Raw genomic sequence first — 21,399 nt, forward strand, 5'->3', positions numbered from 1 at the left:
CATTCAACACACTCTAAACAATGAGATAAGCTCCTTCTCCTCCCCACCCCTCCTCCTCCTGACAACCATCAGACATACTCACAATTTGATCATACTGTAGATCTGGGGACTGAGGTGCAATCAGCCTGGATGGTGGTGGTGGTGGTGGTGGTGGTGGTGGTGGTGGTGGTAATGATATTTTGAAGCAAAGCCTCACTATGTAACTCTGACTAGCCTGGAATTCACTATGTAGATTAGTCTGGCCTGGAACTCAGAGAGATTCACTTGCTCCTGCTTCCTGCGTGCTGGGATTAGGGCATGGGCCAGACTGAATTAGTTTTGGTGCAAGTACAATAAGGCAAACTGTCCTCTGAGTGAACTTCATGGAGAATCTTCCATTGCCTATAATTAAAATCAGATGCATTATGGGAATGTCCATGCACAGTAAGCAAAGACTTACACAGTCAAAAAAGAGAACGATCTATGCTGTACCCTTTAGCAACCAAAGGCTTCCTTCTTTTGAACCATATAAAATGAAACCCCAAACAATAATCAGGCCTCTCGAGTAACTTCCTTCATGTGACCTGCTGTCAATCTTTTAAAAATATTTACATTTATTCATTTATGTATATATACAGAAGTCAGAGAATGACTTGGGGGAGTCAGTTTTCTCCTTCCAACATGTGGGTCTCTAGGATCAAACTGGATCAGACTCAGGTCATCAAACTTAAGAGGCAAGTATGCTTTCCTGCTGAATTTTACCAGTCCTCAACACCAATCTCAACAGTATATTTCTTTCTGATTTCTACTATTGCTTTTCTTTCTTTCTTTTTTAAGATTTACTTATTTTATTTATATGAATACACTGTCGCTGTCTTCAGACACACCACAAGAGGACATCAGATCCCATCACAGATGGTTGTAAGCCACCATGTGGTTGCTGAGAATTGAACTCAGGACCTCTGGAAGAGCAGTCAGTGCTCTTAACCTCTGAGCCATCTCTCCAGCCCAATTCTAAATGTATCAATCTTTTCCTTTATGGCCTTTGTTTTTTAATTAAGATTTATTTTATTTTTAACTATGTATATTGTGTGCAGGCATGCACAAGTGCAGGTGATACAGGCATTTGTGAGCTGCCTCAGAGTTGTGCTGGGAACTCAGGTCCTCTATAGCTGCAGTCTGAGCTCTTAACCCATGAGCTGTCTCTCCATCTCTTTCTGAATGGCATTAGCTTTTGTTTTCTATTTAAAAGTACTTTCTTCATGTTGAAATTATGAAACATTTCTCCCAATTTTTTTTTTACTTCATTTCTTTGTTCACATTTCGGTTTATCCTGCTGCATAGTATGTGGTGTAGATTTGTATCAAAAATTTTCTAAGTAGCTAACTTCTTCTTCTTCTTTTTTTTTTTTTTTTGGTTCTTTTTTTCAGAGCTGGGGACCGAACCCAGGGCCTTGTGCTTCCTAGGCAAGCGCTCTACCACTGAGCTAAATCCCCAACCCCAAGTAGCTAAACTTTTTTTTTTTTTTTTTTTTTTTTTTTGGTTCTTTTTTCAGAGCTGGGGACCCAACCCAGGGCCTTGTGCTTCTAGGCAAGCGCTCTACCACTGAGCTAAATCCCAACCCCAAGTAGCTAATAACTTATGGTAACACCAAATACAATCTCACCCTTTCTTTTTCTTATTGATTTGATATTATATCTTCGTTTGTTTGGTTTTTTTTTTTTTCAAGACAAGTTTTCTCTTTGTAACAGCCCTGGCTGTCCAGGACTTGTTTTGTAGACTAGACTGGTCTCAAACTCACAGAGATCGGCCTGCCTCTGCATCCTCAATGCTGAGATTAAAGGAATGAGCCACCATGCCCAGTTGATATTCTATCTTGATGTTATATTACCATGTATATTGGTTATATTTTTGGACTTCCTAATTTGTTTTACTGACTACACATCAACTTTAGCTCCATGCTCCACTTTTTGTTTTTAGACAAGATTATTGTGTAGGACCCGATCAGCCCTACGTCCAGAAGGTCCTACTCACGAAAACATGGAGATGGAGATTGATGCAATAAGCAAGAGGTTTTTTTTTAAGATTTATTTATTTATTATATATAAGTACACTGTAGCTGTCTTCAGATACACCAGAAGAGGGCATCGGATCTCTTTACAGATGGTTGTGAGCCACCATGTGGTTGCTGGGAATTGAACTCAGGACCTCTGGAAGAGTAGTCAGGTGCTCTTAACCGCTGAGCCATCTCTCCAGCCCCAGACTCTCTTTTTTTTTTTTTTTTTTTTTTCAGAGCTGGGGACCAACCCAGGGCTTTGCGGTTGCTAGGCAAGCGCTCTACCACTGAGCTAAATCCCCAACCCCAAGCAAGAGGTTTAATGATCCAGTGCACTGGGGTGACCCTGAAGAACAAAGTCCACACTCTTATACTGTTTCAGGTATAGGCTTTAAGTTACAGCATGAGTTGGTTATTTCTCATTGGTGGGGCCTATTACCTTTTTGAATTCATTGGTGGCCGCCTATTGTCCTTTGAATTCATTGGTGGGAGCCCTTGGTGGGGAAATATCTTTGGAATGCAGAGGGTTTGGTGAAGGATCCCTGCTAAGGGCCGGTAGCTCATTTCCTGGAACAGGGTATTATCCTAAATTCCACCTGGTATTTGCCTAAGGTGGCCATTGTCCTTAAGTTTGAATCTTACAATTGTTGCTTGATTTTTTGGTTTGTTTTTTTTTGGGGGTTTCTAGCTCTGTAGACCAGGCTAGCTTTGAACTCAGATCCGCTTGTTTCTTCTGCCTCTAAAGACCTGTGCCATCACTGCCCAGCTTTTTAGACTTACTGTGTAGCCCCAGCTGGTCTAGAACTTATAGGCTACCCTGGAATTCACAAGGATCCCACTGTTTCTGCCTCCTAAATGCTGGAATTAAAGGAGCGTGCCACCATACTTGGCCTTGTTTTTATTTATTTATTTATTTTTTGAGATAAAGTCTTGGCTTTTTATAGCCTAGGTTGGCCTAGAACTTGCTAAGTGGTCTACCGAGTACTGCTTGGCCATGTGGAAGGGGATGGTGTGATATGGTTTCCTGCCTCTGGAACACAGCCAGCAGGGTGTGGTCCTCCCCGAGTGTTGACAGTTTCTGTGTGTGAGGCTTGTATATACATATTTCCAAGGTTAATTACTTCATGATAATCAGAGACAGCTGGAGTCCAGGATGCAAGGCTGTGTCTAATGTCTCAGCAAAATGGAAAAGGCTGAGAACTTCAGGAGGGCCCTTAAGGCTGTGGGAAAGAGCTCTGTAAACATGAGTTCAAAAATATATAATTTCTCAACTATGCAAAATATAAAGATGTGATATAAATTGTATAAGGAGCTTCACAGACCTAAAAAAACAGAGGCAGCTACACTATGAGCCAGTTTGTAAAAAAGATACAAAAACAGACAGATTTCTGAGTTCAAGATCAGCCTGGGACAGTTTGAATTTAGGTTTAGGCATGGTTGGAGTGGTAATCTCAGGATGGAATCTCTCCCAGCTAGGTTATTGTCTGTGTTTACAAAGACAGGCAGATCTCTGAATTCATTTGCAATGCTTAGAGAAAAAAATGCACTTGCTGTCGCTGTCCTTTTCCTAAGAGTCAAGGGGCTAAGGTCTTATGGGATGGTCAAGAGGGAACCTGGAGTAAAAGACTGAATTGATATGCAAATAAAAGAACTGTACTTTTAGTCTGCATGAAAGGAGCTAGCAGAAATTGATAGTTCTTTTTTTCCAGAATGTTTTCTAGCAAGAGCTAAACTGTCTAGAGAGCTCTAGAGAAAGAACATAGCTCTTTAAGATTTTTTTTTTAAAAACTGGATTTCTGATTTTGGTTAGAAAACCCATGAAGAGTGAACACATCTCTTTTAGAATTTTTCATAGCTCTTTTGGAATTTTTTTAACTGGATTTCTGACTGTGGTTGGACCCCAGAATTACTTAGAGAGCTAACATAGCTCTTTTAGACTCTTTTCTAGAAAATCCAAGAACTTTTTTTTTTTTTAATAGCAGCATTTCTGATTTTGGCCAGAAAACCCATGAGCTATCAAGAGAACTTTTAGAATTTTTTTTTTCTAGCAAGAGAGAGGTGTCTCAGTAGAGAGCTATCTCAAGCAGGCTACAGACAAGCTATCTACAGAGAACTGCGTAGGGAGTCATCTGGAGTAGACTACAAGGCTGCCAGCTTGTACCCACAATTTGACTTTGAGACGTTCTTTTGCTGCTCCCAAACACCCCTTCCTCAGGACCCCCAACCAAGCTGAGAGAGGAGAGATAGGGATGGTAAAATCAGTGGTGGGGTGCTTGCCCTGCTTCTAAGTGTGCTGGCCTGAGTTTGATCCCTGGGTTCCATGTGATGAAAGAAGCCAGCTGCCAAAGGATATTGTCTGACTTCCATGCATGCTCCATGGTGAAGGACCGTAGTTCTTACTGAAGTGTAAGAGCTATTAAGAATCTTGGTCTGGGGTTGGGGATTTATCAGTGGTAGAGCGCTTGCCTAGGGAAGCACAAGGCCCTGGGTTTGGTCCCCAGCTCCGAAAAAAAAAAAAAAAAAAAAAAAGAACCAAAGAATCTTGATCTGGTTGAAAGGAAGTAGGTTATGGGGTTCCTGTGAAGGATCCTAGGGACTTTTGCCAGCCTTACACCCATTGCCTCAGGTCAAGATCAGGCCAAGTACCAGCTTCCCACCTCAGGTCAAGGCTAGGCCAAGTTCCATTCTCTACCCACAGTTCTTGGGAGGAGCAGGGACATTCTTGAAAAACCACAGAAGGTACTGATAGTCATCTGACCCTCTGGTCCCAGATAGAGTTCAAATGCATGTCCTATGCTTGCTAGTCAATAGATTCAAAGGTCAATATGCTTAGCCAATAAGTTTAAACTGTAACCTTGCTGATTTAACCTATACCCCTAAAAATATAAAAACTGCTTGTTCTAGCCATTTGGGGTTGCCTTCTAATCACTTGCTACCAGGGTCTGATTAAAGGTCGACCCTGATGTGCCGGAAAAAATAAACTTCTTGAGTTTGCATCGAACTCTGTTCTCATGTCTCATTTGGGGGTTCTCCTGGTAGTTAAGGCTCACTTTGAACCTTACATTGGCACACATATATGTACACACACACACACACACACACACACACACACACACACACGCACACGCCGGCGCACAATAAAGGAAGACACCTTATATTAACCTCTGGCTTCTACATGTGCATGTGAACCTGCACACACCTTTTATATAAAGAAGAAACAGAGTGTAGCGATACACAATTTTAATTTCATTTTTGGTACAAAAGAAGATGGATCTCTGTGAGTTAGAGGCCCGCTTTGCTTTATAGTGAACTCCAGGCCAGCCAGTGCTACATAGTGTACATAGTGAGACCCAACAAAACAAATCATCATCATCATATTGGCTGGACATGCTCAGTGGCGGAGCACTTGCCTAGCACGATTGACCTGCTTGGGACTTAATCCCTGCACACACACACACACACACACACACACACACACACACACACACACACACACACGCTGCGCCTGTCCAGTTCAACTAATTTAAACTTATCCTTGTCTAACTTATGAATGAGTGGGACTCAGACTATGGTTATTTAATTTGGTTTTGACAATTACAGGGAGTAACCTCTAATGTACTTTTCTAATTGCTGGCCTGGCTACTTCCCTAGTAGTGTACCCCAGTTACTTGCTGTTTCTCTTGGCCATGAGCTCATATTCCATCTCTTCCCATGTTAGCTTCTCCTCTTCCTCCTCCCCTTCTTCCTCCTCCTCCTCCTCCTCTTCCTCCCCCTCTCCTCTTCTTCCTCCTCCCCCTCTTCCTCCTCCTCCCCCTCTTCCTCCTCCCCCTCCTCCTTTCTCTCTCTCTCTCTCTCTCTCTCTCTCTCTCTCTCTCTCTCTCTCTCTGCAACCATCCGCCAGATAACTCAAAATCTGCCTACCTCTAATCCCTCCAGTGATTGGCTGTACCGTTTTTAATTAACCGATAGCTTTAAGTGAAGGAGCAAGTTTTGCACAACAAAAGCTGCCAAATGTGAGCATTCACTCCTAGGAAACTAAACCTTTACCATACACAGCAACAGACCAAACCTCCACCCTAGAGTAATCAAATTCGCAGAGATTAAAAAATTAGGTCTATGCGGGTTTTGGGTGTGTCTCAGGTAGAGAGCTTGCATAGCACATATGAGGCCATCGACTTAATATCCAGCACTGCAGCAACCTCAACAAAAGGTAGCACAGTGCTTGCCAAGGGACGGTGAGAAAGAATATGGGCATAGACACTCAGTTTTGCAAGAGCAGCAGCGTCTGAGCAGTGGGGATGTTGCCCAAGAGGAGAACACTTGCACAGCATGTGCAAAGCCTTGTGGTTAATTCCCAGGACCACACAGGAGGTGAAAGCAATCGAGTGGCAGCCTTCTGAAGTGCCTGTTTGGCAATAGCTATACTAGTACTTAATGCTGCCCTGTATTAAAAATGGAAGGTGGCCAAGTGGCAAGAGGCCAGGGGCTTAGGTCTCCAGAAGGTGTGCTCTGGACAAACAGTGACATACTTTCTCTAGCAAGGCTACACTTCCTAATATCGCCATCCTCTGTGGGCCAAGCGTTCAAACACAGGAGTCTGTGGGGGACCACCACAGCGGAGAAATGGGAAAGTTGAAGCAAGCCTGGACTTCATAGTGAATTCAAGGCTAGCCTGCGCTACAGAGAGGAAAAAAAGTATAGAAGTGGAATTTCAGGAGGTCTGGAAGTCACTGTCAGTGATAAAAACTTACATGGATGTTCTCTTTTGTCCATTTAAGTTGTCAGTGATTTGAAAGCAAAAATGACTAGGTAAACGAGCACGAGGAAGGAAGTATTGGAGGCCTGGGAAGAAAGACTTGAAGTAGCTATCTAGAGGGTGGAAAAGTACAGTGTAGCCAAGCAGCGTTGGAACATAAGATCAAAGGAAGGAGAGGCATTCAGTCCCACAGTGTGCTTTGGGGTTTCCCCCAAGCTGTGGCTTCACTGCAGGTTCAGGCTCGGAGCTTTAAATTTACATGTTTTAATTTATTTTATGTGTGTGAGTGTTTTGCCTATGTGTCAGATGCATGCATGGTGCCTTCAGAGTCCAGAAGAGGGTGTCAGATCCCCAGAGGGTGTCAGTTATGGTTTTGAGCCTCCGTGTGGGTGATGAGAACTGAACCTGGGTCCTCTGAAGAGCAGCCAGTGCTCTTAACTGCAGAGCCATCTTCCAGTCCCTGGAGTGCTTTTGATAGTAAGGGGGCTGGGATTTAGTTCAGCGAGAGCGCTTACCTAGGAAGCGCAAGGCCCTGGGTTCGGTCCCCAGCTCGAAAAAAAACAAAAAAAAAAAAAAAAAAAAAAGGAAAAAGAGGGGTTGGGGATTTAGCTCAGTGGTAGAGCGCTTGCCTAGCAAGCGCCAAGGCCCTGTTCGGTCCCCAGCTCGAAAAAAAGGAAAAAAAAAAGAAAAAAAAAGAGAGGAGATAGAGAAAGGAAGTGAATATTGGGATGTGACTCAGTGGCGGGCCTATATGCTATATAGAGGGACCCTGTCTCAAAAAAACAAAACAAAACAACAAAACAAAATCATATAACAGAATGCTGAAATCACTAAGAACGATGACAACAAAAATTAATGACTATGAATCAGAAGTTAAAATTTGAAGAATGAGGGTAACCACGGCAGTCTCCTGGAGGTTAGGTTTAAATCTCTTCCAAAGCAGAAAAAAAGCAAATCCCTGTGAGAGGGCGTTGGCCCCTTTAAGGGTTGGTGTTCGGGAAAGGGAGTTTACGCTGAGAAGGGGCGGAGTCTGAAGGGGGTGGGATCACCGGGAGGCGGGGCAAGGCAGGCACGGGGAGAGGGGCGGGACTTCTAGGGGGCAGGGCGCGGTAGGCTCGGCGAGAGAGGGGCGGGACCTCGCGTGGGGGGAGGCGGGGCGCAGCAGTCGCGGCGAGCGAGGCGGAGTCTGAGTTTCGGTCAGGCTGCCGCAGCGGCTGCTGTAGTTCAGAAGAGCGAGGCCGAGGCCTGGGCCCAGCCCGGAGCCGCTGCCTGACCCGAGCCACCTGGAGCCCCCGCGCCGGCTGATCTTAGCGGCGGGCTCGGGCTCGGCCGGCAACCACACGCAGGACCGAGGCTGCATGCCGGAGGACCAGGCCCACACAGCCATGGTAAGCTAGCGCGGCCTGTCCCCCTCCTCCCCCCTCCCCCCGGGCTACCGCCGGGCAGCCGTCTCACTCTTCTTCCAGCACCCTTGGCCTCTGCCTCCTCCGGCTTGCGTTTCCCATCCACCAGCTGGAGCAAACACCTTTAGGAGACATCCCTTAATCTCCCTTCTCTCCGGTGACACCCTTTTGTCCCCCGGTGACAGCCTCCTTCGCATTCTCCTCGTCCCCCCTCCCTGTCCTTAACCCTCCCCTTTCTCCTCAACCATTTTACCTTTCTCCTCTATGGTCGTTAATCTCTTCCCACCCCCCCACTTTTCGTTCTCACACTTTGCTTCCTTTCCCTCCTCGATCCCCTTTACCCTTCTGTCTCCGGCGCCCCCTCTTCCCCTTGGTTCTCGACCATCCGCATTTCCTCTGTCGGTCGTCGGATGTCCTCCGTCGCCGGCTCACACATCTGTCCCCATTTCCTTCTGCAGGCTTCAGGGGGCTAACTAAGCAGGAGCAATTTGAAGGCAATTGCTTTCCGGGAGCTGTTGGGCGGGCACATACAGATTAGTAGTCTTTCTTTTCCCTTTCTGTTTTGGAGTGGGGAAGTGAGGGGAGATTGGCGGTATGGAAGAATAGTCTGGAAGCGTTACTACCTAGTGTCATTGCAAAAACCGGAGTGAGGTGTGTTATAGAGTACATCTTGAAGCCTTTTGCCATCATCAGGCCTTTTGACAGAAATAGCGAAAAAGGTTGTGAAATTTTTATTTTGAATGCATTTTCATGTGGAGTTACTGTTTGGGAAATTAAAAATCTCTTGTAGTTTGCAGGCTTGACAGTTGTTGCTCAGAACACATGATTTGTTTTTTGTTAGGCAGAGACCAAGGGCATTTGAGGTCTGAATATCAGGTTGGCAGTCAGATTGTGACAGTCCTTCGAATACCTTCCATCTAAAGGTTGTATTTGTTTTGCCCTTTCTGCCCTCTCTTGGAGAGACCCTTTCTTTGCAAATTTTCCTCTGCTTCAAAATGGCTGTGACTACAGCCCTCTTTTGAAGTGAGTTACCCGTGTTTTGTAGTGTATATATTGAAAGCATTGTTCCATCATATACAATTGGCTAAATTTTGATCTCTGGGAGGAATAATACATTCTAGTCAAAAAGACTTCCTGCTAATCATAGTTTCCTAGGTTGTATTTCCCTCTATCTGGTTTTTAGGAAGGTAACTTACTATCTGGTTATTTAACTGGGAAACCCTCCCTCCTTCATTCACTTCTTCCCTCCCTCCCTCATGGACTCTGCCTCTCCTCTATTGTCTTCCCCAGTGATTTCAGCTCTCAGGCTCTCACTGTGTGCTGATCTGCTCCTTCCCACGTTAGAGTCAGGAAACAACTGGGCCTTCCTTAATTCCCTTTAGTCCCAGTGCCCAGGACAAGTAGACACTTGGATGATTTGATTTAGATCTCATTTCCTTACCTGACAAATGCAGTCTCTCACTGAAATGTGAGGTACCCGGCAGTCTACTCAGGGCGAGCTGAAGCATCTTTTGGTGCAGAAAGGAGTAGAGTAAGATGTAGTGATGACTCCAGACTAGAGGGCCATCTTGCTGGAGAAGGTTCCAGGCTGTTAGACTTTTGGCCTTTCCACCGACTGAATGAGTATAGAAAGAGGACTGGGATTCAAAGCATCATTTGAGCTGGGCCTGAATGATGGGCCATTTGGGAAGGAAGGAAGACTTCATCTCAAGTGTGAAAGATATGTTGTGAAAAGTTGGGTGCTCCTTCAGTCCCACCACTGGGGAGGCAGAGATAGCTGGATCCTTGGGGTCAGCCTGCTCTAGAGAGTTCTAGAAGATCCAGGGCTACAAGAGAGACTGTTTCTGGGGGAAATGATTTGTAGTGAAGGATTACATGTTTACTACCTGGAAGGATGGAAGAAATAGGATGTGGTGAGAAAGGAATTGTCTTAGTCCACTAGGTTGCTGTAACAAGACACCATCAGTTGTCTAGCTCATCACAAACTTTATGAGCTTTGGAGCAGAGACAACCCAGGGACAAGGACCAGCACATATATTGTCTATTTTCTTCCTTTGAGAGTGTGTATAGAGATGGACATATGTGCTCATGTGTGTGTATGCATGCGTGTGGAGGCCAGAGTTGTTTTTAATATTTTGGATTTTTAAAAGATATGTATGAGTGACTTGCCCGTGTATATGATGTGTACTACACGTGTGACTGGTGCCTGTGGAGTCAGAAGAGGGTGGCAGGTCCCTTGGAACTGGAGTTATGCATGGCTGTAAGCCATTATTTGGGTATTGGGAACTGAGCCTTGGTCTTTGAAAGAGCAACAAGTGTGCTTTAACAGCTGAGCCATCTCTCCAACTCCCCTTATTTGTGTAGTTTTTTGAGACGGGATCCTTTACTGGATCTGAAGCTTGCCCATTTGACTAGACTGGCCTGGTCAGTGAGCCCCAGGGACCTGCCTGTCCCTGCCTCCCAGCACCTGGGTTACAGGCGCACATTGCTGTGCTGAGCTCTTCTGTGTGTACGGAGGACCCTTGTGCTCTCAAGGGAGGCGTTTATACTCTTATTTCCCTAGCTCCTCCTTTCTTCCCTACAGCAGAGCCTCAGTGTAGGCTGGTTTAAAACTCACAGTGTAGATAGTGGAGGACAATCTCGAACTCCTGATCCACTGCCTCAGCCTCTCTAGTGCTGAGATTTTAGGTATGTGCCACAATGCCTGGTTTATGTAGAGTTGTATATTGAACCCAGACCCTTGTGCATGTTAGGCAAGGAGTCTGTCAGCACAGGCATTCTGAGTTCCCCGTTTTGGTTTAAGACAGTCTTGTTACATAGCTCTACCTTGTCATGTGGGACTGGCTGGGCTCCGACTGAAGGGTGTCTTCCTGCCACAAGCCTCCCGAGTGCTGGCATGCGCCACCATGCCCAGTGTCTAGAGGGAATTTTTGCCCTGGTTCATAGATGGCATGTTTTCCCTGTATCCCCTGGGACGGAGGAGGAAGGCTCTTCCGTGGGGCCTCTTTTTTTTTTTTTTTTTCTTTTTTTCTTTTTTTCCGGAGCTGGGGACCGAACCCAGGGCCTTGTGCTTGCTAGGCAAGCGCTCTACCACTGAGCTAAATCCCAACCCCCAGTCAGTGCTCTTAACCACTGAGCCATCTCTCCAGCGTTTTGTTTTTCTTGCAGTAGTTTAATATACTTAGTAAATAATCGGATGATTGTTACAAAGCTTTGTATTATACATTTTCAAGTGTTATGGTGCATTTTGAATACTTGATATATTTAAGGCAGAGGTTCTCAAAGTTTACTGTGAATCAGGGAGGACTTGCTTGGCTGCCTACTGCAGATCTTGATCTATTACATTTGGGGTTGAGCCTGAGAGTTGGCGTTTCTCTCAAGAACTCTTATAAGACTGATACTTGAGATTTAACATGCAGCCCTGACCTTCCACTTATCCAACAGTGTTCCTGGAGTGCCATCTGACTGTGTTTGCACAGGGAATATGGACAAAGCAGGTGTGGTCCCTGCCTTCTCTTATCTCTATGTATGTAGTATAGTTTTAACTGTGAACAGTTTTAGCATACTTAAACATGTGCTGTGAAAGACAAGGTAGCATCGTGGAATATGGTAGTCAGTGGTGGCTTTGGAGAGGACCCTTGTTTCAAGTGGAGTCTTGAGGAATTACATTTGAAGAGTTCTGTTGCAAAGACACAGTATAGTTAGGAGGAACCACATGTACACTTGACTTTCCTTCCAAGAAATTCAGGGAAATCCTGATGGTCCTGCCTACTCCTCAAAAGATGAAGAACAGTAACAACAACTCCTGGGTCACACCCATCCTGTCAGCAGATCACACAATACATAAGGTTTCTTTTTTTTATTTCTAGCAGTTATTATTGGTTAGAGTCTGTCTCATCTTCAGGTATACAACAGTGATGAAGGCGGATCTCTGAGTTCAAGGCCAGCCTGTACTACAGAGAGTTCCAGGACAGAGAAGGCTACACAGTAAAACCATATCTCAAAAAAATAACAAGACTTGGGGCTGGAGAGATGGCTCAGCGGTTAAGAGCACCCGACTGCTCTTCCAGAGGTCATGAGTCCAAATCCCAGCAACCACATGGTGGCTCACAACCATCTGTAAAGGGATCCGATGCCCTCTTCTGGTGTGTCTGAAGACAGCTACAGTGTACTTGTATACATAAAAAAATAAATAAATCTTAAAAACAAAACAAACAAAAAAAAAACAAGACCAAAAAAAAGCCCCCCCTCCAAAAAAAAACAAACAAACAAATCAAAACCAGAAAACAACCACAACAACAAAATGGGTGCAGTGGAGCATCCCTTTAATCAGGAGGTAGAGGCAGGAGGATCTCTGCCAGTTCAAAGCCAGCCTGGTCTACATATAGAGTGCCAGGGCAGTCAGGACTACAAAGAAAGCCCCTGTCTCACAAACAAAAACCACTCCGAATAGAATGTTGAAGAACACTTGATGTTCTTCCAGTGGACCCAAGTTCAATGCCCAGAACCTGTATCGGGTGACTCACAGCTACTGTAACCCCAGCTCCAGGGAATACCTCTGGTCTCTACAGACACCAGCATTTACATGCACATACTCACACTGACATACGTAATTAGAAATAAAAATGAACCTAAAAACAGAGGGGAGGGGTTGGGGATTTAGCCCTGGGTTCGGTCCCCAGCTCCGAAAAAAAGAAAAAAAAAAAAACCACAGAGGGGATATTGGGAGAAGGAGGAGGGAGAGATATGGACAGGGGGAATAGAGAGAGTGGAGGGAGGGCCAAACAAAACTAAAAGTACAATAGTTCCTTAAAGGATACTGGGAAGAAATCACTTAAGGGTTCAGAGTGCTTTTGATGCTGCTCCAGGGTTTGGTCCTCAGTATCCACGTCTTCTGGCTCACAATCTCCTGTAACTCCAGCTCCAGGGGCTGTGATGCCCTCTTCTGGCCTCTGGCTGCTCTAGGCACCCGCACTCACATCCACATATTCCCAGATGGATGCACATAATTTAAAATAAGTTAGAAACAATAATATAATAGCTCGAATGTGAAATGTCTTCCACATGCTCTTGTTTGAAGTTAACTGACCTGGGGAGTACATTGCCACAGGGTAGGCCTTTTGAGTAGTAGCTGGGCCTGGCTCACGCCTTAGCCCTTTGCTGTCTAACTGCTGGTGGGACGGGTGGGATGTAACCAACCGCCTCACTTTCGCTGGCATGCCGCTCTCACCATGGAGGAATGGATGAACTTCGAGCCAGAATAAATCCTTTCCTTGAGTTGCTTTTGTCAGGTAGTTCTGGCACGAGGACGAGAAATGCTGAACATCAAGAGGGTAGAGACACAGCTGCTGTGTTCCTAAGCTCATGCTAGCTCTGATTACTTGAGTTACGAGGTCTATTCAAGATTGAGCTAATCAGGACTCTGTCATGGAGAAGGCAGAGGCTCATGGGTCCTGTCCTTCCCTGGTATGAAAACAGAAGAGGGGCTATTAGGAGGAGGAAGGGGATTTGTGGGAAGGGGCAAGAGAGACTAATAAGGGGAGGAGCTGGGGATTGGTACATGCCTTAGTCTCAGATGACAGTGGAGGATCAGGAGCTCAGAGTCATGCTTGGTCACTCTTGAGGTCTCTCCCTCAAAAAGCAAAACAGAATAACAAAAGTCACTAACGGTAGCATGTAGGCTAGGTAGGATGTGTTCTAGAAACTGAGTTTGGCATTGAGGGTGTGCTAGATGGAACCTGTGATCAGATGAGCAGACCTTGAGCCATGTTAAGTTCCCTGCTATCTTAAACACCTTGATGCTGTTTGCTACCTTTGAGAGATGGGCTCTTGCTGTATTGTCCAGGCTGGACTAGAAATGGTAGATCAGGAGATCTCTGCCTCACTCTCTCTCAAGTGCTGAGACCACAGGTGCAGCCACTGCTGTACCCAGGTGGAAAGACTGTGGAGTAGTGTTACATTCGAATAGCTATTGTTCAGTTGAGGCAATAAATGTGTAAACTCTCACTGTCACCATGTTATAATAGCGACTTATTTAAAATTACTTATTTTTAAATGATATTGTCTATTCATGTGTTGAGTATATGTCTGGAGGTCAAGTGACAACTTATAGTAGTCCTTTCCTCCCACCAGTGGAGCTTGGGGATTGAACTCAGGTCCTTAGGGACAAAGGTTGTCTTTCAGCAAGTGCCTTTACTTAGTGATTTAAATCGGAGGAAAGCTTGTAAGAAAAATAATTGCAAGGACCTAGTATACCACTCTTTGGCTAAGTGTATTTTCTGTAGTTACCTTACTGTGGCATCAGTGAGGGCAGATTGCAGATTGGAATTTTCCTTACTAATTCTTAGTTTCTTATAAACTGCCTTTAGGTGTTTATTAAATTATTAAAAATAGTATACCACTAATTCCAGTATTTGGAAGGAACAAGAGGATCTTGAGTCAGCCTGGACTACATAGTGAAAGCCATGTCTCAAAAAAATTAAGGTTTGGAGTGTCACTCACTCGAAGAGCACTTGGTCAGCATGTGCAAGGCCTGGCGTTAGACTCTCCAGGACCACAAAACAACTAATGATACATTTAGTAGAATTCTGTATTTAGGGCTGGAGAGATGGCTCGGTGGTTAAGAGCACTGACTGCTCTTCCAGAGATCCTGAGTTCAAATCCCAGTAACCACATGGTGGCTCACAACCATCTGTAATGAGATCTGATGGCTTCTTTTCTTTTTTTCTTTTTTCTTTTTTTTTTTTTCCGGAGCTGGGGACCGAACCCAGGGCCTTGCGCTTGCTAGGCAAGTGCTCTACCACTGAGCTAAATCCCCAACCCCTCTGATGGCTTCTTCTGGTGTGTCTGAAAACAGCTACAGTGGACTCATATATAATAAATAAATAAATCTTTAAAAAAATCGGTGTTTATTAGCGTTCTTGCAAAAGTCATGAATTAAAGTATTAGCGTTTCCTAACTTTATTACATTTTGTTTGCTTTTAAAGATTGTTTTTTGGTAGCCAGACCCATTGGTACACACTTTTAACCTCAGCACTCTTTGAGGCAGAGGCAGGCAGGAATACAAAAATGTTTTGTAGCATTGAATGTTAAACTCAACTTTGTTCTACCTCTGAGCCATACTCCTGTCTCATGGATTGCTGATAACACCTTTATTGTCCTATAATAGCTGAGTATAGATTATATGAAGTATTAGTCATCCTGTAAAAATGCACAGAAAAATTACACTTATGTATAGGGAAGCTAAGGATAACTTTAACAATGTTCTTTTGGTCTTGGCTGCCCTGGAACACAGACATCTATCTACCTGCCACTGACTCCCAAGTACTAAGATGAAGGTGACCTCCTCCTCCACCCAACCCAGCAGTGTTCTTCTAAATCATTTATTTATTTATCTTTACTTGGAGTAGAGTAGCAGGGTGTGGATAGGTGCCTGCAGAGGTCAGAAGAAGGTGTGCATATTCCCGGAGCTACAGTTACAGGTGGTTGTAAGCTGCTCAGTATAGGTGCTAGGAGTCAAACTCAGGTCTTTAGAGAAACAGCAAGTACTCTTAACCACTGGGCTATTGCCTGGGACCAAATACACTTCCCTTTTCTTTTCTTTCCTTTTCTTTCTTTCTTTCTTTTTCTTTCTTTCTTTCTTTTTTTTTAATTTATTTTATTTATATAAGTACACTATAGTTGTCTTCAGACACCAGAAGAGGGCATCAGATCCCATTACAGATGGTTGTGAGCCACCATGCGGTTGCTGGGAATTGAACTCAGGACCTGGAAGTCATTGCTCTTAACCGTTGACCCCTCTTTTTCTCTTTTTTTTTGGGGGGTGGTAGGGGAAAAGACTCACTATCCCTTTGGCTGGCCTAGAGCTGAGAATGTAGACAGGCTGGCGCACAGACCCAGAGCTCCGTCTGTTTGTCTCCAGTGTTAGGATCAGAGGCACGTGCTGTCATGCCCACCTAACAATGTTTAAGGTTATTATCGAGTCTCAAGAACACATCTTTGGCACCTTCTGAATAAATAATACTTTCCTAAGGCTTCGAAGTATGAAATGCAGTTAGATCTAGACCTTGTCACATACATGTAAATGCCTTGTTATAAGACAGGGCAGAGCTGGACATGGCAGGACCTGTAATCACAGGATTAGGAGGCTGAGGATCAGGAGTTCAAGACCAATGACATGGGGAGTTGGAGAAGGCCAGCATGGTGGTGCCACAGGAGACCTTATCTTACAAAAACAAAACTTGGCCTGGAGAGATGGCGCATTGGTTAAGAACAGTTGTTGTTCTCACAGAGCACCTAGGTTCGATTCCCAGCACCCACATGGTGGTTCACAACTAACTGAACTCCAGTTCCAGGGGATCCTATGGCCTCTTCTGACCTCTGAAAGCAGCAGGAGTGCTTGTGGTGCACACACATTCATGCAAATAAAACACATAAAATTAATAAATCTAAATAAAAAACAAAACAGCAAAAACCAGATGGTGGCTGGGAGATGGCTCATTTGATGAGTACTTACTTAGCATGTGAGCATGAGGGCTCACTCAGTCTTGAGCCCCAGCACCCATCTGAAAAGCTGGCCACCGTGGCTCCTGTCCTCCCGCTGCTGGGGAAACAGAGGGAGGAGGATCACCAGGACTTTCATCTGTCTGCAGTGGACTCCAGATTCAGTGAGAGACCTTTTTTTTAAAAAAAATAATAGGGGTTGGGGATTTAGCTCAGCAGTAGAGCGCTTGCCTAGGAAGCGCAAGGCCCTGGGTTCGGTCCCCAACTCTGAAAAAAAGAACCAAAAAAATAAAATAAAATAAAATAAAAAAATAAAAAAATAATATTAAGGTGGAGGACTTTTTAAGTGGAATTTTAAAAAAATGGATTATTGAATAAAAACTTAATAAAAGGGGAAAAAAAGATTTCTAAGAAAGAGGGAAGGTGAGAGGATTCGTTAAGTGAGGGTACTTGCCACTGAGCCTGATAACCTCAGTCCAGTCCCTGGGATTTGCCTGGGGAGTTCCAGGCAAGCCAGGGCTACATAGTAAGAACTTTTTCTAAGAACAACAACGACACTGTCTGGTAAGATGACTTAGCTGGTCAAGGCATCTGCTGTGCAAGCCTGGCAGTCTGTGTTTGATCCCAGGGACCCATGCAAAGGGGAAAGGGGAGACTGACTCCAAAGTTGTCCTGTGACTTCTGCACAGGCAACATGGCACATGCATCCCCCCACTCCATACACCATGCAGACATACGCAACAATAATAATAGGCTGATGTGGGTTAGCTGGAGGAGTGCCTGCCTAACCTAACATGTAGGACATTTTGAGTTAGATTTCCTAGCACTTAAGAAGCCGTATGGTGCGTGCATACCTTCCCCCCTAAACAACAAAACCCAAAGGTTTGGTAGGTGTGGTAGCACACCTTTCATCCAGTGCTAGGGATGCAGAGGCAGGCAGATGTTGATGAGTTTGAGTCCTTGGTCTACAATAGAGAGATCCAGGATAGCCAGGGATATGTAGTGAAGCCCTGCCTTTAAGAACAGCACCTTTTTCCAAAGGATTTCATGGCCATTGCTTTATGCTGATAAATACCTTTCATGAAGCACTTGGAAGGACAACTGGGAAGATGGCTCAGTGAGTAAAGGGTCTGTTGTGTAAGCATAGGGGCTTGAGTTCATGCACTTCGAAGCACCCATGTGAATAGCTGGGCGTGGTTCTCTGGGCTGTAATCCTGGTGCCCATGGGAGGAAGGGGGCAGATCCCCTGGCGCTTATTGGCCAGCCAGTCTAGCAAGTTAATGGCTGTTTGTTGTGTTGTGTTTTTGTTTTTGTTTTTCAAGGTGGCGTTTCTCTGGGTAATAGCCCTCGCTGTCCTGGAAGTCACTCTGTAGACCAGGCTGGCTTTGAACTTAGAGATCCACCTGCCTCTGCTTCCCACACACTGGGATTAAAGGTGTGCGCCACCACTACCCAACCTGCAAGTTGATGTTTCTTAGGCTTAGTGAGAACCCTGTCTCAAAACATAAGATGACGAGGGATCAAGGAAGACACTAGATGTCAACCTCTGTTCAGACACACACACACACACACACACACACACACACACACACACACACACACACACACAAATGTTTCCTTGACAAGCTGTGCTGGCACTGAAACTTTTATCTTTTATACTAATTGTGAAGAAGACTGTCAGGCTTGTCCAAATTATCTTACAAAAAATGAGAAGGTAGAAAGAGAGAAAGATTGGGGAAAGCTTAGTCATGAAAACACCTGGCATGTAAGCAAGAGGGCCAGTTTGGATTTCTAGAACCCACAAAACGTGAAAAAAGAAATAAGAATGAGAATGTTGTCTTTCCTGCTCAGATTTTGTTGTTGGTCTTCCTGTTTTATCTGAGACAGTAGATCCCAATAATTTGTATCTTTTGGCACTGAAAACCTTCAAGAAACATGACACTGAATCTGCTTCATCGTGAGTAGGAAGAAAAGCTAGTAGGAAGTGAGAAATGTTGTTGAATGACTCTTGGTTCTCTACATTTTCTTTAAAACTTTTTATTTCATTTACTATTAATAGGTTACATATATGGTGCAGTCTGGACGTGGAGGTCAGGGGACAACTTCATGAAGTCAGTTCCCTCCATCTACCTTTATGTGAGCTCTAGGGATCCAACTCTGATTTCAGTCTTACACAGCAAGTGTCTTTAAAGACTTGCTCAGCCATCTTGCTAGTATCTCCAATCCCTTCCCCACTACTCTCTGGAGGCGAGGTCTCAGATAGTCCAGGCTGGACTTGAACTCTTTATGTAACCAAGGACAGACGAATTCCTGGTCCTCCTCCCTTCACCTCCCAAGTACTGATATTGTAGCAGAGGGAGGATACATGTACATTTGTGTACTCCTCTGATCCACATGAAACCTATGGGTAGGTCTTGCTAGTTTGGTCTCATGACTTTTGCAACCACACATTGTATTGCACAAGTTAGGATGTGATATGTTTACATGGGCAGCAGTGGGTTTATAAAGGAATAACTTTGTGTTTGATAGTGTTTCATGTGTGGTAGGATTCAACAAATAGTTGAATAAAGTATTGTGCGTGGTAACACGACGCTGGACTCTAGTTCTTTGCCTCTAAGTTCTACTCCTAAAATTTACTATTTTTTTTTTTAAATCTAGAATGATGTTCCAGTTGTTAATATTAAACTGTCAGGTATCCCCTTAAGCCTTACTTCCACTGTGAAATCCTTAGTTACAATGGCTTGTTCCCTTCCACATTGTAGTGTAACTTTTTTTTTTTTTCTTTTTTTTTGGAGCTGGGGACCAAACCCAGGGCCTTGCGCTTGCTAGGCAAGCACTCTACCACTGAGCTAAATCCCCAACCCCTTGTAGTGTAACTTTAATTTTTTTCAAAACCTATTTTTAATGATGGTTCCTAAACACTTTAACCTCCCTTTTAGCCCACCACCCAGAAGAGGGGGTAGGAAAGAAGGGATATGGGGGCAGGGGCAGGAGGGATGGTGGTGGTGGTGGTGGTGGACCTGTTTAGAAAGGTTCTTTGGAGCAACTCCTGTCTGTGTTGTCTGGAAATTGGCAGTTCAGTTCACAGGTCAGCAGGGGCAGCTCGATCCACTTGCACACACTTCCCAGATACACAGCAGCCCAGTGCTGTATAGTCGGGATAGCAACACAAATCAGCAGCAGTGGGACATCCTAGCAGCGACAGCCAGGCCTCAGCCTTGGCTCTGGTCACCACGAGGGACCTGGAGGGACAGTAGAAATTCTTTGTCAGGGAAGTGAAGACCCCTGAAGACTCAAGACCCATAAGCACCGTAAGCTAGCTCTATAAACAAGCCAAGCAAGTCCTACTTATACATCATGTGTCCTCTGGGTCGTGCCTCAGCACGTGCGTCTGTCTCAGCGGACATCACTCTGCCAATCAGCCTGAGTCTGCAGAAGCAGCAAGAAACTGCAGCACACCGCCAGAAGTTTCTTGGTGCGTTTCTGTGGAGTACGGACAAATAGAGCCCAGCCACACAATATAAGGTGGACCAATACATGCGTGCCAATAGCAAAGAATCTTTCATCACGCGTCCTTTCACGTGCTTGCTTTAGCAGAACATCCTCTCTCCTGTGTCTGTTCAGTGAAACATTCCTTCACGAGTCTGTCCTAGTCTTTCACCTGTGTCCACTTCAGGACAACACTCCTTCACATGTTTGCCCCAGCAAAACAGCAGCTAACACAACTGACTTTCCAAAGAGCCCTTAGGTTCCCACTTCACTGTAGCAGTGATTTTATGGTGCCATGCTAACGAACCTGGCTGTCTCCAAGTAGTGAACTGTTTGCGAATGGGGATGTTTGCGAATGAGGACTGTAATGTCTTTCTTCAGCTCTGTGTGATAAGCACTTAGTACATGAGTCAGTAGAAACGTGTTGAGTGAACAAATGTGGATGACTTGTAGAGGATCGCATACACTGATGTTCACTATGTGAGTTGTGAGGGAGGAAGAGGAAAGTCAAACTCCTGAGGGAAGTGTGGGATGATAAGGAGTACTAGATCAGATAAGTTTCCTTTGCTAACTTGTTGGTACTTTGACCTAGCACAGGGAGAGTGGGGGAGAAAGCCACATGACTTTTGGAAGAATTATAAAGCCAGTCCCCTCCATATAAATATTTGCAAGTTATTTATCTGTAATTTGTAGGAGTAGCCCTCTAGAAAAAATTCTTTTTAGTTTTATATAAAAATATTTTTCTTTTTTCTTGTCTTTACGTCCACTTTATGGAAAATATTTTGGGGGTAAGGCATAGATGAACAGAATCTTCTGGTGCCTGAATTGGCTTCAATTTATTAAATATGATCTTGAACTTCTGGCTAAACACTTTTTTTTTTTTTTAGCTCTCTAGCCTCTTAAAGCCTATTTAATGTTATTCTCTTTCACTTTCTTTCCTTCCTTATTTACCTCAAGAGAGGCAGAGGCAGGGGATCTCTCTGAGTTCAAGTCCACCTGGTGTACATAGTGAGATCCATCTCAAACAAACAAGCAATCAAAAGACCTGGGTCTGAGCTTCAGCACAAAACCAGGAACAATTCCCCCATTTGTCCAGTAGCTCATCATACCTGTATTTTTTTTTAACTGGTGGTTTCCCTGCATGCGTGTCACGTGATGGTGTTGGATTCCCTGGAACTGAGTTACAGTTGTGAGCTGCCATGTAGATGCTGGGA

General features: G+C 44.6%; 1 protein-coding gene across 1 annotated transcript in view; it reads left to right on the forward strand.

Moving 5' to 3' along the window:
• The first annotated feature begins 7,967 nt into the window (after positions 1-7,967).
• Positions 7,968-21,399, forward strand: part of Zyg11b (zyg-11 family member B, cell cycle regulator) — a 51,642-nt gene continuing 38,210 nt past the window's right edge. Inside the window, exon 1 of the mRNA XM_032900749.1 lies at positions 7,968-8,179. Coding sequence (XP_032756640.1) covers positions 8,150-8,179 — 30 coding nt within the window. The 5' untranslated portion in view covers positions 7,968-8,149. The remainder of the gene's footprint in view (positions 8,180-21,399) is intronic.

Source organism: Rattus rattus, chromosome 1 (genome assembly GCF_011064425.1).
Source record: "Rattus rattus isolate New Zealand chromosome 1, Rrattus_CSIRO_v1, whole genome shotgun sequence".
Taxonomy (NCBI): domain Eukaryota; kingdom Metazoa; phylum Chordata; class Mammalia; order Rodentia; family Muridae; genus Rattus; species Rattus rattus.